Source organism: Pomacea canaliculata, linkage group LG13 (genome assembly GCF_003073045.1).
Source record: "Pomacea canaliculata isolate SZHN2017 linkage group LG13, ASM307304v1, whole genome shotgun sequence".
In the NCBI taxonomy this organism is placed as follows: Eukaryota; Metazoa; Mollusca; class Gastropoda; order Architaenioglossa; family Ampullariidae; genus Pomacea; species Pomacea canaliculata.
In genome coordinates, this window is record NC_037602.1 from 23,040,582 (window position 1) to 23,055,771 (window position 15,190).

Consider the following 15,190-nt stretch of genomic DNA (forward strand, 5'->3'; position numbering starts at 1 on the left):
CGCTTTATCACAAAATGTGGCATCTAACGTTTATGGAGGTAAGGTTGCTTTTCAGTAAACCTACGAAGGCAGAATGAGCAGATACACAATTCTTTTGTGCACCATATTTGAGCATACTGTTGGACTAAATGATTGGTAATAGATGCAGTGACTGAGGTCAAAATGACTCCTTTTAAAAGAACAACTACTCTTATTGCATTCTGTTATTTACTGGGACTGTTATACACATTACTCAAATCAGAAATTTTAACTTGGTCTTGACATCGATTCTGCCCATTCTGGCAAATCCATTTCTGTTAAAATGTTTTTATTGCTGTTTACAAATTGACATAAAACAGCTTAAGTGATTGATGAAAGTACATTACATTTCATCAATCAGACAGAAGTTTACCAAATAGTTTATCATCTCAAATAAGAACTAGAAATAATGGAAGCTTGCTGCTACTTTACAGCTTAGAGAAAGCTTTGTGATTCACTGCTTACAGACAATGCACACAACCTACACAGTGAACCCTGGCATAAAATTTATATAAAATTTCAAATAACACCAAGGCATATCCTGCACATCAGGTAGAACAGATGGTACATAACCTGGGTACAGTACTTGAATACTTAAATAATAAAGATATATTTTGAAGGAGAATTCAAGCTAAACATTTTAACAATAGGCATAAGTATAACAATTATAAGTATCAATGATTGCACTGAAGTAATAATAAGTGGAATTTATAAAGCACAATATCTCAGCCAAAGGCGGACTCATTACACTGAACAAAAGCAGAAATAGTAACAGAGCTGTAGAACAAATAACTGTGAGAACTCACTGTATTCCGATAGTAAAGGGCAATCGCTGTAGGTTTAACGGTAACAACTCCAAAGTGCATACAAAGTCATTGCAAAGACTAACCTTACAGAAGATTGTTCCACAATCGTCCAAAAGGTTGCATTCTAACCTAACCTGTATTGGTTACAAGCATTGAGTAGTGTTCCATTCAGTTTCTGACTTCATACACAGGTCTACATATTAGGAAAAAACTTCTACATATATTCCTCCTGTGTAGGTATTATTTTCTCATCTTGTTTTTGTAGCATTGCGATTTACATATTACAAGTGCTTGTCTTTGGACGCAGCACCATTAAATGATAATGTTGTGTTTGTTTTTTGCGTAGAATGGTGAGGTTTGCATTTCCATCTTGCATCCTCCTGTTGACGACCCTCAGAGTGGAGAGCTACCATCAGAACGGTGGAATCCCACACAAACTGTGAGGTCAGGACTAGTAGTTTTATGCATGGTGGATGGTAATTTACAAACAGTGCAGTATCAGCTAAATTGTTTAATACATTAACTAAATTATATTAATACAGTGGAACCTCGGTTAGCGAACGCCTCGGTAGCGAATATTTCAGATACGAACAAAAAATTTCGTTAAAAAGTTGTCTCTGATATTGAACAAAATTTCAGATAACAAACAGCCACGTGACTGACCAGCATGTCATCATTCGCGCTCAAGACACAGTTACGATCGGTCGTTCCTTATCTATGCGCATCCTTCTTATTTAGTGATTTTTGTGCTTTATTTTAATAAGATAATCCTCAATCATGGCTCCAAAGAAGATTAAGAGCAATTAATAGTAGTGAGGTAATGACAAGGAAGCGGCCAACAAATGAATTGAAAAAGGAAACGATTTCAAAGTATGAAGGTGGCATGCGTCTGTCGGATATGTGATGTCGTATTACCAAAGAGTTTTACAAAAAAGGCAGAAGGAACAGACACTGGACAAGTTTTTTCCTTTAACCTCAAAGCTACAGAAAAGGGAAGTCACAGCCGATTTTATAATGTCACGTGTGCTCTATCTATCTATTCCTCTTTGTGCATCAGGTTGCACATAAGGCCTCAACCAGAGTCCGCCACCGATGTCGATCGGCTGAAACACGCTCTAGGTGACCCCATGTCCAGCCTTTCCTTTCATCTCCTTTCCACTGTTCTCTCCAAGTTTCCTTTGGGCGCCTCGTTTTCTTCGGCCGTCTGGAGTCCATCGTAGGGCGACTCTGGAAAGGTCTGCTGTCTGCTGGCGGAGCACATGTCCAATCCATCGCCAACGCCTTCGTTGAACCTGCGTGGTGATGGACTCGGTTTCACTTCTTCGGTGGAGTTCTTCGTTGGTGATGGTGTTTGGCCAAAAGATGTTAAGTATGCGCTGAGGCATCTGTTTTGGAAGACGTCAAGCTTGTTACTGATGGTTTTGGTCATCTTCCAAGATTCTGATCCGTAAAGGAGGGTGCTGATCACATTTGACTTGAAGATTCTCAGCTTGATCTTCTGGCTGATGTTTTTTGCCTTCCATGTGCTCCTGATGAGGCAAAGGCCTGACTGGCTTTCGCCAGTCGGGCTCGAATCTCCACCTCCGCATCCCCAGTGTTTGACATTTTGGACCCAAGATAGGTGAAACTGTCAACTTCCTCAATCTCTTCTCCATTTAGTTTGATGCTGTCTTGGACTCTGGCGTTCACTCTCATACTGTTAGTCTTTTTTGTGCTGACCTTCAAGCCAAGGTTTCCAGCTGTTTCTGAGAAGGCCTTTGTTTTTTCCTGCATGTCTTGGTGCGTGTGTGACAGCAGGGCAATGTCATCAGCAAAGTCCAGTCTTCCAGTGCTGTTGTTGCTGTCATAGTCATGGTCCATCTGAGCCCTCTCCTCTCGCTGTCGGTGGAGAGTCTTCATGATCCAGTCCATGGCCAGGATGAAGAGGAACGGCGACAGAATGCAGCCCTGCTTCACCCCGGTACTTGACGTTGAAGGGGTCTGTGAGCTCCGTGTCACAGACAACCTGGGATTTGAAATCGCTGTACAGCATTGCAATGAACCTGAACAAGTTTTGCAGGGACTCCGTAATGCCTCAGGATCTTCCATAAGGACTCGCGGTGGATGCTGTCAAAAGCCTTCTCCAGGTCGATGAAATTGATGTACAGCGGTGTGTTCCATTCGTTGCTCTGCTCCAGAATCTGTCGCAGAATGAAGATGTGTTCGGAGCAGGATCGCCCAGGGCGAAATCCTGCTTGCTGTGGTCGGAGGTCTTTCTCAAGAGTTGCCGTCAGTCTTGACAAAACAATCTTGCTGAAGACCTTGCTGGTGAGGGAAAGAAGTGTTATGCCCCTCCAATTATTGCAGTCTCCAAGATCTCCTTTCTTGGGTAACTTGAAGATGAGCCCTGTCTTCCACGCAACAGGGACCTGCCCTGATTCCCAAATTTGCCTGAAGATTTCAGTCAGCTTGGGAGCTGTCACATTCACGTCTGCTTTCAACATCTCTGCTGTTATTCCATCTGCCCCTGGTGCTTTGCCGCTCTTCATTGTCTTGACTGCTGCTGTCACTTCTTCCAGGCTTGGTGTGGTCTGTGCAGATGTCAAGGTCTATAGCTGCTGGCTGGATGTCTGCAAGCTGAGGGGGATCTGGTCTGTTCAGAACTGACTCAAAATGCTCCCTCCAGCGCTGTAGTTTTCCTGCCTCTCCTCGACGACATTACCGTTCACGTCTTTCACTGGCACATCCATGTTCTTAAACCCGTTGTTTAGCTGTTTGTTAATCTGTACAGTGTCTTCAGGTCATTTTACTTGCTGCATTTTCTGCTTCATCTGCCAGTTTCTCTATTGATATCTTTTGTCGGTTCTTGTCATCCTCTTTACCTCTTTGTTCAGTTTTGCATATCTTTGTCTGTGTTGTTCCTTCAGGCGTTCAGATCTGGTGCTGTTGATTCTTTGTTTGGCTGACTTTCTCTCTTCTATCTTCTTCCATGTCTCTTCTCTGATCCACTGTTCTTTCTTTTTCCGTTGGAAGCCCAGTATTTCTCTCCTGATTCCTGTAAGACTCGATTGAAGTCGTCTAAGGTCATCTCTTGTTGGTCTCCTAGTGCTGGAACCTGTTCTTTACTTCCATAGCAAAGGCCCTTTCGGTGGCTGGATTTTTTAGTTTGCCGGAGTCCACTCTCTGCTGACGTGCCTGTTTTCCTCGTGATCGACGCAGCTTCAGAAAACTGTGGCTATCACAAGAGTGTGGTCACTGGCAATGTCTGCTCCTCTGTAGGCTCTAACATCTTGAAGTGAGCTCCTCCATTTTTCGGTTGATGATGACATGGTCTATCTGGTTCTTTGTGATCCCATCTGGTGATGTCCATGTTGCCTTGTGGATGTCTTTGTGTGGGAAGAGTGTGCCTCCAATCAGTAGGTTGTTTTCTTCACAAAAGTCTGCCAGTCTCTCTCCGTTGTCATTGATGCTTCCGATTCCATGTTTGCCCATGACATGCTCCCTGCAGGTGTTGTCACTTCCCACCTTGCATTGAGATCGCCGATGATGAGCAACATGTCGTGGGCTGGAACGCTTTCTGAGGCTGCCTGGAGCTGATCGTAAAAAGCATCCTTGTCTCTTCTGCCTCAGAGTCATTTGTTGGTGCATAGCAGGCTAGCACTGTCAGCTTGGTGTACTTTGAATGGAATCTTGCTCTCAAAAGCCTAGGTCCATAAGGCTTCCATTCCAGCAGTGCCTTTTCCGTTTTCTTGTTGAGGAGTAGAGCTACTCCTTCAGAGTGCTGAGCGTCTGATCTTCCTGAGAACAAGATGGTATGTCCTGACGCTAGTCTCCTCTTTCCCGTGCCGGTCCATCTGACCTCACTGACTCCCAGGATGTCCAAGTTGTAGTTGTCAAACTCCTTGACTAATGGAGCATCCTGCCAGTCTGGTACAAGGTCTGGACGTTCCAGCACCCACCCTCAACTTCTGCCTCGGCTTCAGTAAATCCGCTGTCGGGGCGCCAGCTCCCTTTCGGGTTTGGCTGTCGTCCGTCATTAGTCCAGTCTCCTGGTGTGCCTCATTACCTTCGCCATCTGTGACGAGTTCTCTGGTTTTAGTTTCTGTAACAGGATTTTTTTTTTTTTTTTTTTTTTTTTTACATGGTGGGGTTGTTAGCCCTACCACAACCTATTTTACCTCTAGGTGAGGTGTCCACCTTAGTCGCCTCTTACGACATGCCTGGCTGGATGGCAGGGACCCTATTCTTGCAATGCTTGCTAGGCAAGCATACCCCGGGGTCCCACAGGGGGTCACGTGTGCTCATGGAGGTGGAATCAAAGCAGTAATTCCACCCCTTCCTCCCCTCACCTGCTTCCAACCACGTCGTCAATACGGCAAGTGTTCTGATGTTTAAATGCTTTCGTTAATGTTTTTATGTTTATTTAACTCCATTTATATTGCATTATAACTGTTCTCATTAAAACAAATACCTATATAGCCTGTAACTTTCAAATATTAGCGAGTCAACAGGGACTGGGAACCAATTAAATCTATTTCCTTTATTTCTTATGGAAAAAAATTGTTTCGGATAACGAACAGCTTTCCAGAACGGATTAAGTTCGTTAACCGAGGTTCCACTGTACTTTGTAGCGTTCCCTAGAGGTTTAAGAAAGTATTGTAGATAAAGCATTGAAAGGCCTTGTAACTGTAAACATGTTTCAACTTTATTCTTGACTGTGCAAAACTTGTTTATTCTTATTGCTTCACATTTGCCCATCACAAGCAGGCATTCTACAATTACAGATCCTGGTTGGTATGTAGCACACCTTTCAGTTCCCAGAGTGCTTCAGTATACATTTATTTACATATAAAACTTACCATTGTCATCCTGGTGCACAGTGTTAATAGTACACATTTGTTGCTTTGCATCTGCAGGACAATACTTCTGAGTATTATCTCTCTTCTAAATGAGCCCAACACATTTTCACCAGCTAATGTTGATGCATCTGTCATGTTTCGCAAGTGGAAAGACTCCAAAGGCAAAGAAAAGGAATACGAAAATATTATCCGGTAATAGAGCAGTTTTTTTTTTTTCTTTTTCCTTTTTTGCTACTAATTTCTGTCTCTCTCTTTCTCCCTTTCCTTCACTTACACCCACGAAAGAGCTATGATTTTTTTTCTGTTGTGATAAATGTTGTGACATTATTAACAAACGAGTCCTAAAATTTCATTGCATTACTAGAAGCTGTAATAAATAAGTTCTTATTTTGTTACTGTCTGTTCTGTCATAAAGCTTCATGATAAAGAGCAAAGGTACAGTAAAATCTCCTTATTAAGAACTTTCGTACTGCAGCCCCATTTCATGAACACATTTTGCTATGACCAGTCCTGCTTCGTTGCTATCTCTCTACCAACACATGTCACTTGCGCTTCATTGATGGCCCTTTGCATAATTCACATTTATAAAAATAAGATTCTTGTGATGGACTGACTGTGATTTATTTCAACCTTCTGCAGAAATCAGGTTAAAAAATATAAATAATAAATGTTAACAACTCATCATTGTCTACCACAGTACCTGTGTTTTGATCGCTTATCTGGAGAGTTAGTTCCCTTATAAATCTTCACTCATGACTGACAAGTATTATGATGATGTTTTACGAGCTTTATTAAAACATTTAAATAAATGAACTTGAATTTATAGGTGTTTGAAGTTATAGTTCCTAGAATAAAAGCAGATTAACCTGATAGGATCCTGCTCAGTTGTGTCCCAATTTTGGTGAGTTTTAATAGGGAGGTTTTAATACACAAGTTTCACAGGCTGAAATGCAAATATTTTGGCACTAGATGAAAGTTGCAAAAGTATTGTCTAAGCTGAGCCAGTAGAATAGCCAGAAACTATGAGTGGTTAAATAGTGTCAAATTCGTTATTAACTATATACTTGTTGGTAATTTCAGTATCTATTTGGTTTAGCGGGGTTTTATTAGACTAGATTCTCTGTATTTGATTTTATGAGTTTACACAAAGGTTTGCTGTGTATTGTGTGCAGAAAGCAAGTGCAGGCAACCAAGGAGGAAGCAGAAAGAGACGGAGTAAAAGTGCCCATGACACTTCAAGAGTACTGTGTCAGCAGTCGCCCTCCACAGGACAATCAGGTGGATGCTGACTTCTATGATGATGATGACTATGTAGATGATGTGGAAGATGAAGAAATGTATCAAGATGAGGATGACATGGATTCAGGCAATGAGGAATGCTGATGATATTCCAGTTTGGTTTATTCAAGCAGAGTGGACAAGTTCTTTAAACAACCATTGTGCATGTCTGGGCCATTTTATTCACATAAACAATTCCAAAGGATGGGAATGGAAAGTGGTGTGTATGCTCACACCCGAAGTGCAGCATTCAAGATGATTGGGGATTCTTTCTAACAGCAAGTCACTTGTGGATGAATGATGAGAGCTGGCTCCAGCTGCCTGGCATCTTGTCAGAGGGAGTCACTCATATCGCCGTGCATTTCTGGTTAAGGAAGATACATTTCATTTTAACAGACAAAAATGCTTCACTGCTTGAAGATCTTTTTTTCTTCTAATAGCTTTTAATTTTTGCACAGTGATGATTTTCTGTCTTGATTCTGTAAAACATAATGCAGCTTTAGTAAGTTGATTTTTTAAAATAAAAATTGAGTCTATTATCTCTAGAAAATAATTTCAACAGCATTGGGTATGTTGAAGTGTTTGTAATGTAGATAAATTAGCATTGGGTTTTAGTAAGTGCTTAAAAATAAACACAGGGGACACTATTAATAGTCCTGAAATGACTATGTCCCTTGTGCTAGTGTAAGTATGAATTGTTTGGTTTGCAAGTTGATTGGTAAGAGTGAATGGGGTCAGTGTTTAAATCAGTTTTGAAATTTGTTTGACATCCATAGAATGACTAAATCTGTCTTGCTGTGTTTGTTGTTGGTCTTTGTGCATTAAACTTGTTTGTTCATCAATTCTTGCTGGCCATAGAGTGGATGCTTCCTGCATTGCAGATGGAGTGATGCTTATTAACATTAACTGCTACCTTGATGTACACAAAATTCATTCTTTCTGACAAAATCATAAGTAAACAACAGAGGGGAGCAAAACTAAGTTTGAAAAATACAAAAAGTTTCCTTCCTGCATCCCTCTTTATACATCACTTTCTGGTAAATCCAAACAAATTCCTTATACTACTTTATCTATCTTGTAAACAGTTATACAAACCAAAAGATAATCTAAATGTGGTGATGGAATTCCTTGAGGACTGATCTTTGCACTAGTTAATGTAAAAAATTGCCATCTGCAGAGTAAGAAATATCTTCTGCAACAATTCATTTTGTGGTTATTTAGCAGTGTTGCATCTGACCATGTCAGCTCGTCCACCTTGATCTTTATCCACCCTTTATGCTTAGTTAAGGAATTTGCAGAGCTAATATGGAGTTTATCCATTATGGATTGTTTTTGTGTAAAGATTGATTTAAGTCACATATTTGGATACATGCTACAGCAAGTCGACATAAGAAGGTTTACAGTATATTTCCAGAGTTGAAATTTTAACTTGGAGTTTTAGAAACTTTTCCCATGTATGCAGTAATGAAAAGGACTTCAGTAAAAATTTGTCTGTAAAAGTCATTCTATAACATCACTGGGCACAAGCAGATTGTGTGGCCACCATTATGTGGTGATGATTTCATTTATATCACCAGGATCACTTGCCAAATAATGTTGAAGGTGGGGTAATTTAAGGAGTATATAAGGTATCTTCACTGTCATTCCACCCAATGTAGTTTATAATATATATAATACATTGATAATGGCTTGTTACAACTTGCAGTGATGACTGCAGTATCCTCTTTGATTTCAGGGATATAGTATGTGGTAATATTATCATGTTTGCAGCCTTATTCTCTGTTCCTGTCCTTTGGTCCGTGGGATGTGTAGCATGGTCTTCTCAGCTGCATTATTATTTCCTATTTCTCATTATGCCTGCATGAGAGTATTATCATCCATTTGCTTCATCTTTAAATCAGTAATGTCTGCATGAGTCAGTGGTTGATCTGTTGTAGTTCTAAGTTGGTATCTGTTCATCTCATGCATACCTGATGTTGCCAACAATGTGACATAATAGCATTTCCTCATATCATTTACATCATGTGATCTGATTGTGTAGCATTGTTCACTTCGCGTGTTATGTTGCCACATGCTGATGTTTTGGTTTTTTTTCATTCAACTTGTACATTTTATAAGATATTGTGTGTGGTCCACTTTCCCGTCAGAGCTGCCTGTTTTATAGCTTGGATATATTTGTTGTTATTATAATGGGAAGGTTGGGTTTGAGTGGTTGTGGACAGAAAGTTTGAGCTTTTTAAAGTATATTCAACAAACACCCATCCCCCACCAACAATTTTTATATTAAAATTTTTTGTTAATAATAAGATTGAGAAGGAATTCCATTTAATGTAGTGTGCATGCACATTATCCTTGACCTTTGAGGTTAGTGTACAAAACACTTATTTTTAATCAGTATTTTACAAATGTGGTTGGGAGGTTTTGCATCTCTCTGATAATTTGACATATCTGGTTGTCACAGTGATAGAAACACTTAAGCATCTTGTCTGGGCAATCCTTAATGCAAGACCTCTACTAATTGAGTTTTAATGCTTAGACTGATTTCATGCTTCCTTAACTGGGTTTGTAGATTATAATTTGGATTTTTCAAGGCTTTTTTTTCCCCCCCTTCAGAATCCATGCTGTTCCTCATTTTCTCTTTTCATGACATATAATGATGTGCAAGTGGTTTCACAGTTGAGTTAAAACACAAAGGTAGTTCACAGCAGCTCATCTTTCCATTTATGAAGTGCCTATAAAAGAACAAAGGGTTGTAAATGTAGTTTTCGCAACTAGAAAGAGATGGTGGCAGGTAAACTGCTATGTTCAAAGAAGAATGTTCCAGATATCAGCATCATCTTTGTATTGCATGCTTCATTCATCATCAACTGCAACTTTTGGAATGGAGTCTGGTGAATTCTCCTAGGGAAAGTAATGAGTGCAAAGAAATTTTCCTGGGTTGAAGACTAATTTATAGGACTGGCAGAAATATACCTCCATCTTCTTTGCCAGATCTAGAATAAAGTGACATATCACATTTAGATCAATATGAGCACTTAGTATTTATTTGATGCTAAAATCAGATTTTATTCTAGTTCTTGCTGATTCACCTAATCCACATTGCTATTATGAGCAATCAGTGGTATCTGCCATAGCTGTTTTCTTTTAAAATCTATACAAAAATTACTCTAAAATGACATTGATAACAGAATAAGCAGAGAAATAACATTTACAGTCATAAAAGTCATTTATTCTGCTCTTTAATTCTAGTTCACCTTAATATGCAAGAAGTGGAATGAAAGAAAAAGTTGTTCTTGCTGGTCTTTATCATAAATTTTGCATATAATGCAAATTAGATATTAAAAATTTAATGGGATTATCCAGAATAAAGGCACAAAGTTATATATGTGCAGAAACCTAAATGGTTAAAGGTAAAAACTTAGAAACATGACAAAATCTTGTCATTTTTGGTTTACGGTTTAAATTTCTAAATGCAGGGAAAAATGTAAAACCACAGTGTCTGGACAAAGTTTAAAAAGCTGCAGTCTCCACAGGGTTCCCACTGACAGATTCAGATATCTGCAAACATTTTCATTGCACTGAAATATAGCAGGAGGCATGACAAATGATCAAATATACAGAATACAAAAACTTTATCTTTCAGTTGAGTTTATTACAACTACCTCAGCAAAAAAAATACAAACACTAAATTGCAAATGTCATCCATATGCTTTCTATTACACATGCACACGTACAGGCACACACAGTTTCAGCATTTAAAAAAAAGAAATTTTCAGACATGCTATTAGAGGTTGGCAGGGAAGGGCAAGGGGGACTTGTGTTTACACAAAGCCAGCAACTAAGGCTATATCATGGCAAAGCAGCCTGCCTTGTAAACAGATGCCACATGCAGAACAAGAACAATGTGCTGAAATGAGACCTGAACCCAGGGTAGCCAATACTCTATGGTGACAGCTGCCAACTGCCTTTCCTATGGGAGGAATGCTAAGCACATCTATTAACTTTAATAAAACACCTGTAAAATCAAGCCTCTTTGAAAAACAAGAAATTGCTTTCCACTGTTTTTCCATCCCATAATTACACTGTCTTAACAGCTGACACTTCATCTTTGAGAGCATCCTGTAAACGACGCCGAGCTTCAAGGACTCGCTGTTCTTGTCGCTGAATGTCCTCATCAGAGACCAACATTTGTTGTATGTGAGGCTGACTAGCATCAATGTTGACCCAGGATTTTTCTGAATAGCTGTGCGACTACTGCTCTGACCTGTCACTGGCACAGCATTCAGATGCAGGGCAGCTGAGATGCTCTGGAGAACACTCTCGGTAGCAAGCTCTGGACCAACACCTGCAGCAACCATCATCAGTTCACTCTTTTCTGTTACATTTTACATATCAACAAATATGACTGCGTGTCATTTTAAGCCAGCGTAATAAAATGAAATCTGCTATTTGTAGGCTGAAGACTGCTTACCATTCATGTTACGAGGTAATTCCATACACTCAATTTCTTCTTCATTGCTGTCACAGGCTCGCAGACCCTGCAGACGTTTCTCCAAAACAACTGTACACAATCACCAGCACCTGTTAGCTTTCCCTTCTTCTCACCTAATCCTATACTTTTAATGCAGATTTCACTGTATAAGTTATGTGACCTTGACCTAATATCCTGATTTGTGCTAATAAGCATTTTCAAAAAAAAAATCATAAACTAAGAAGATATAATTATAACTAAAGTTCAAAGTTGAAATAAATGTTTCTAACTCAGCCTACCTTAACAAAGCAATGTTCTGGCAAATCCAAAGATTGGACACATCTAAATGGCATTTCCATAAATATATATTTTGGACACATGGTTAACAAATTGTATTATACAGCATTGTCCAGTACTATATGCAATAGATTATGATAGTCCATAACATATAAAACTGAAAACAAACCACGATGATGCAAAGAAAGAGTATGAAAAAAGGCTACAAAATGATTTTTTTTAATTACTAGCTATTTTCACGTGCCCTTTTGGAAAAGTAAAAATTACAAATCTTCAAATTAATGTCTTGTGTCAAGAGATTAATGCCATTCGTTGATTTACCCTGAAAGATTTTGTCCCTGCTTTGTTGATGTAGTTTCCAAGTAAAAAAATGACAGATTAACTGCTGAAGGTGTTGCACACACATGTATACACTAATGGAAATGAGCATGGTTGTCCAATACACGAATGGAATCTGAATTTATACAATTTAAATGCAAAAATAACATAAAAATTGCGACCCTTTTAATGGTAAATATATACTATTGGGTTGTTTTTTTTTAATTTTGTCAAAAAAATTGCTGAACAGCATCAAGAGTATATATGCATAATGTTGCTCCTGAATGCCAAACAACTGTGGTGGTACAGCCTGTCTGCTGGTCAAATTGACTCGGTGCTGGTTTGGAAAGAACAAGAACCCCTTTTATGCTGCTGACGTGGAGAAATTAATAACTGATTCCCATGCTAAGTGTTATATATGGGTCAGCAAAACTGATTAGTGTGTATTTATGTGCATACACATGCATCTGTGTGTAATTGCCTGGTGTTCAGTCACTGATCACAAGATTACCAAAAAAAATCAAAGCGAAAATAATGTATTTACCTCTACTCCCAACCCCCTCCCAAACTGCCAAAAATAATCCACCACACATTCTCGTGTAGGGTCACTGAACTTGTATTCTATATGCAATTACTGGATATCTTGTTCATCCGAGTTTTACATATTTTATACCTCCAGTAACTACCAACTTTTTTAGCTCTTTTTGAAAAGTTACAACCACTGTTTTCCAGACCAAGAAGAAATATGGTAAAAAGCCTTGCCTAAATACAGCCTTCACCACATGGCTTACCGTTCTTCACATTCATTCCCCTACTTGCACATTTGTAACATCAAACATGTCTACTAATTAATACCTACTTCTTTAATAAATCTTTCATAATCAAGCGCACTGTTCTGCTCACTCCTCAGTCTTTTATCTTCATCCACATACTTTGTTGATTTGTTTCATGACACTTGTACTTCCCATATGATGGACTGTCAGTTTCATTGGTGATATTCAATTGTTGTTATTAAAATTGTCCATTACTACTATTAAACAGTGAATCTTAAAAGTTTGGATTTAGCATATCTAGAGATACTAAAATAGAGACTCTACAATTCTGCATGTCAAGCACCCACCTGTCGAGGCTGCTCCTGAACACCATGTTTAAGGTCTGTCTTTGTTTTGCTTTCTGGGCGATTTCGGATTACAGTCACTGGCTGTTTGAAAATGGAGGCTGTCTGGCGTATAGGCAGCACCAAACTGGTGTCTAACCGCATGCCTGCAATGTGTTAAGTTTCCAGATGTTGTGAGTCATTAAAGAGATGCATTTTGTCCTGCTAGCACAGTATGCTAATTAGCAATTGTCAATCAGTTGACAAAGGGTTAATTGTTATTATCACTGCAAGGCAGCAGCCCTGCCACATGCAGAGAAAAAGTCAGCCTTCACTATGTTGGTGACAGGTGCTAACTGTTGTGTCACTGGAACACCCTAATCAGGTGACAAATTTGATATGTAAGAAGCTAAATTTTCATGGAATGCATATATGCTAAGACAGCTACAACATTGATAAACATGGAGAAAGAAATGAAAGTGTGTTTTATGTCGTTCACGAAAACATTAGTTTAGATATACATTCAAAACAACACTGTCTAAGCTATGTCTCCAGCCCATTCCACTTCCTGAAAGGAAGAAAGTTGTTGGTTTTTTGTTTTATTTTATTTTTTAAGATAGAACTTCATGTCAAGAAAAGCCTGTGTCCAAAAGAAGGAGGTTCTATGTTAATGTTTTAACAATGGTATTATTATTTAACTTTAGTCATAAACCTAATACAAGACCTTTGATTTATGCTTACCTCTTGCAAAGTCAAAAGGGGAGCCTTTCTGACGCTTGCTTTTACGCACAGCACTATAGATGATACGCCCTGTCCGAAAATCAAATGCACTCAGATCAAAAGCATCACCAAGAAGGCGAGCTAGCTGAGGTTTGCTCCTTATCTTCTTTCCATCAGGACTGAAAAAAAAATGACGTTTTACAGTCTATAATTTTCAGTTGTCTGTTGTGTACTTCCTTGTGTTTCAAAAACATGTCTTCTTAAAAAGGTTCCTAATAAATTGAAGTGTAATTAATAAAAACTTAGGATTTCTTTCCCACCAATGTACTATTTAGAATAAAGCCTTGATTCAATTCAATATTTACGAGGGGTAAAATAAGCAGCTGAGCGCTTTTTTCCATTTAGCCCTCGCCCTTTACAGGGAACGAAATTAACTAAATAAATGAATTAATTAAGCATTAGAAAAAATTGAATAAACATAAAGAAGGGTGGATATTTACAAGGTGATGGTTAAGAATATATATTTACAAGGTCACCTGGAATTGAAGGAATCTCTAGATCCTTAACTGCAACAAGCCTTATACAAAAGTATGTAAGGGATGTATGTGCTGCAAGTGTAAAATAACACGATTTAAAAATGACGAGTTTTATATGTATCGTCCTGTTATTCGTGTGGTGCGTTACTCTGGGAGTTACATAAACAGTGAATATTATGGCGGTGACGTCCAGTTTCCGTAATAATTTACTTAGTTTCATTGGTTGATGTTACACACAAAAAGAAAATTTGTTTGCTTTGTGACATGATGAAGACTAGGTCAACACAAAACAATATGTAATTATCTTACAAGATTTTGTATTTGGTTAAAAAACAAAAAACAACAACAAAATTCCTGTGTCAGCCTGAAGTATCTCACTGCTAAAATTGCTACTACGGCCACATATTACACAATACTTCTCACCTATAATAATACACATCTGTTTTACCAGCAGACAGACCAGATTGTCTTACAACTTCTTCTCTTTTCCATCCATGCGGTAAAGCAGACATTGTCCAGTGAGAGAAAAGGCTTCTGAAACTTGTACACAGGTCCGCGTCTCAAAGAAAGCGACTGGCGACTGCAGGCACAAGCGCACAAGCGCGCCGTGTGAGAACTTGGCCACGTGAGAATCAAACCGTTTGAGTTGTCAGTAGGTGTGGCCACCAACACCACGTACTTGGCCTCAGCGTCAGGGATGGGCAAGCTACTTTTAATTTGTAGCCGGCTAGGCTACAGCTACTTTTTTTCAAAATGTAGCCGGCTACACTACAGCTACAATTTTGCAAAAGTAGCCAGCTACTTTGGCTACT

General features: G+C 38.9%; 2 protein-coding genes across 2 annotated transcripts; one reads left to right on the forward strand and one right to left on the reverse strand.

Annotated features, from left to right (window-relative positions):
* Nucleotides 1-32: 32 nt before the first annotated feature.
* LOC112553611 (ubiquitin-conjugating enzyme E2 R2-like) lies at nt 33-7,100 on the forward strand. The gene is made up of 4 exons (XM_025220952.1): nt 33-38; nt 1,171-1,268; nt 5,720-5,854; nt 6,835-7,100. Exons 1-4 carry the CDS (start codon nt 33-35, stop codon nt 7,043-7,045), a joined length of 450 nt encoding a protein of 149 aa, XP_025076737.1. The 3' UTR covers nt 7,046-7,100.
* A 3,917-nt stretch (nt 7,101-11,017) lies between these two features.
* LOC112553612 (methyl-CpG-binding domain protein 2-like) lies at nt 11,018-14,983 on the reverse strand. Its single transcript, XM_025220953.1, is given in 6 exon segments — nt 11,018-11,163; nt 11,166-11,285; nt 11,412-11,501; nt 13,143-13,289; nt 13,864-14,021; nt 14,802-14,983. Coding segments are annotated over 6 exon segments (750 nt in total). The 5' UTR covers nt 14,891-14,983.
* Between the last annotated feature and the right edge of the window lie 207 nt (nt 14,984-15,190).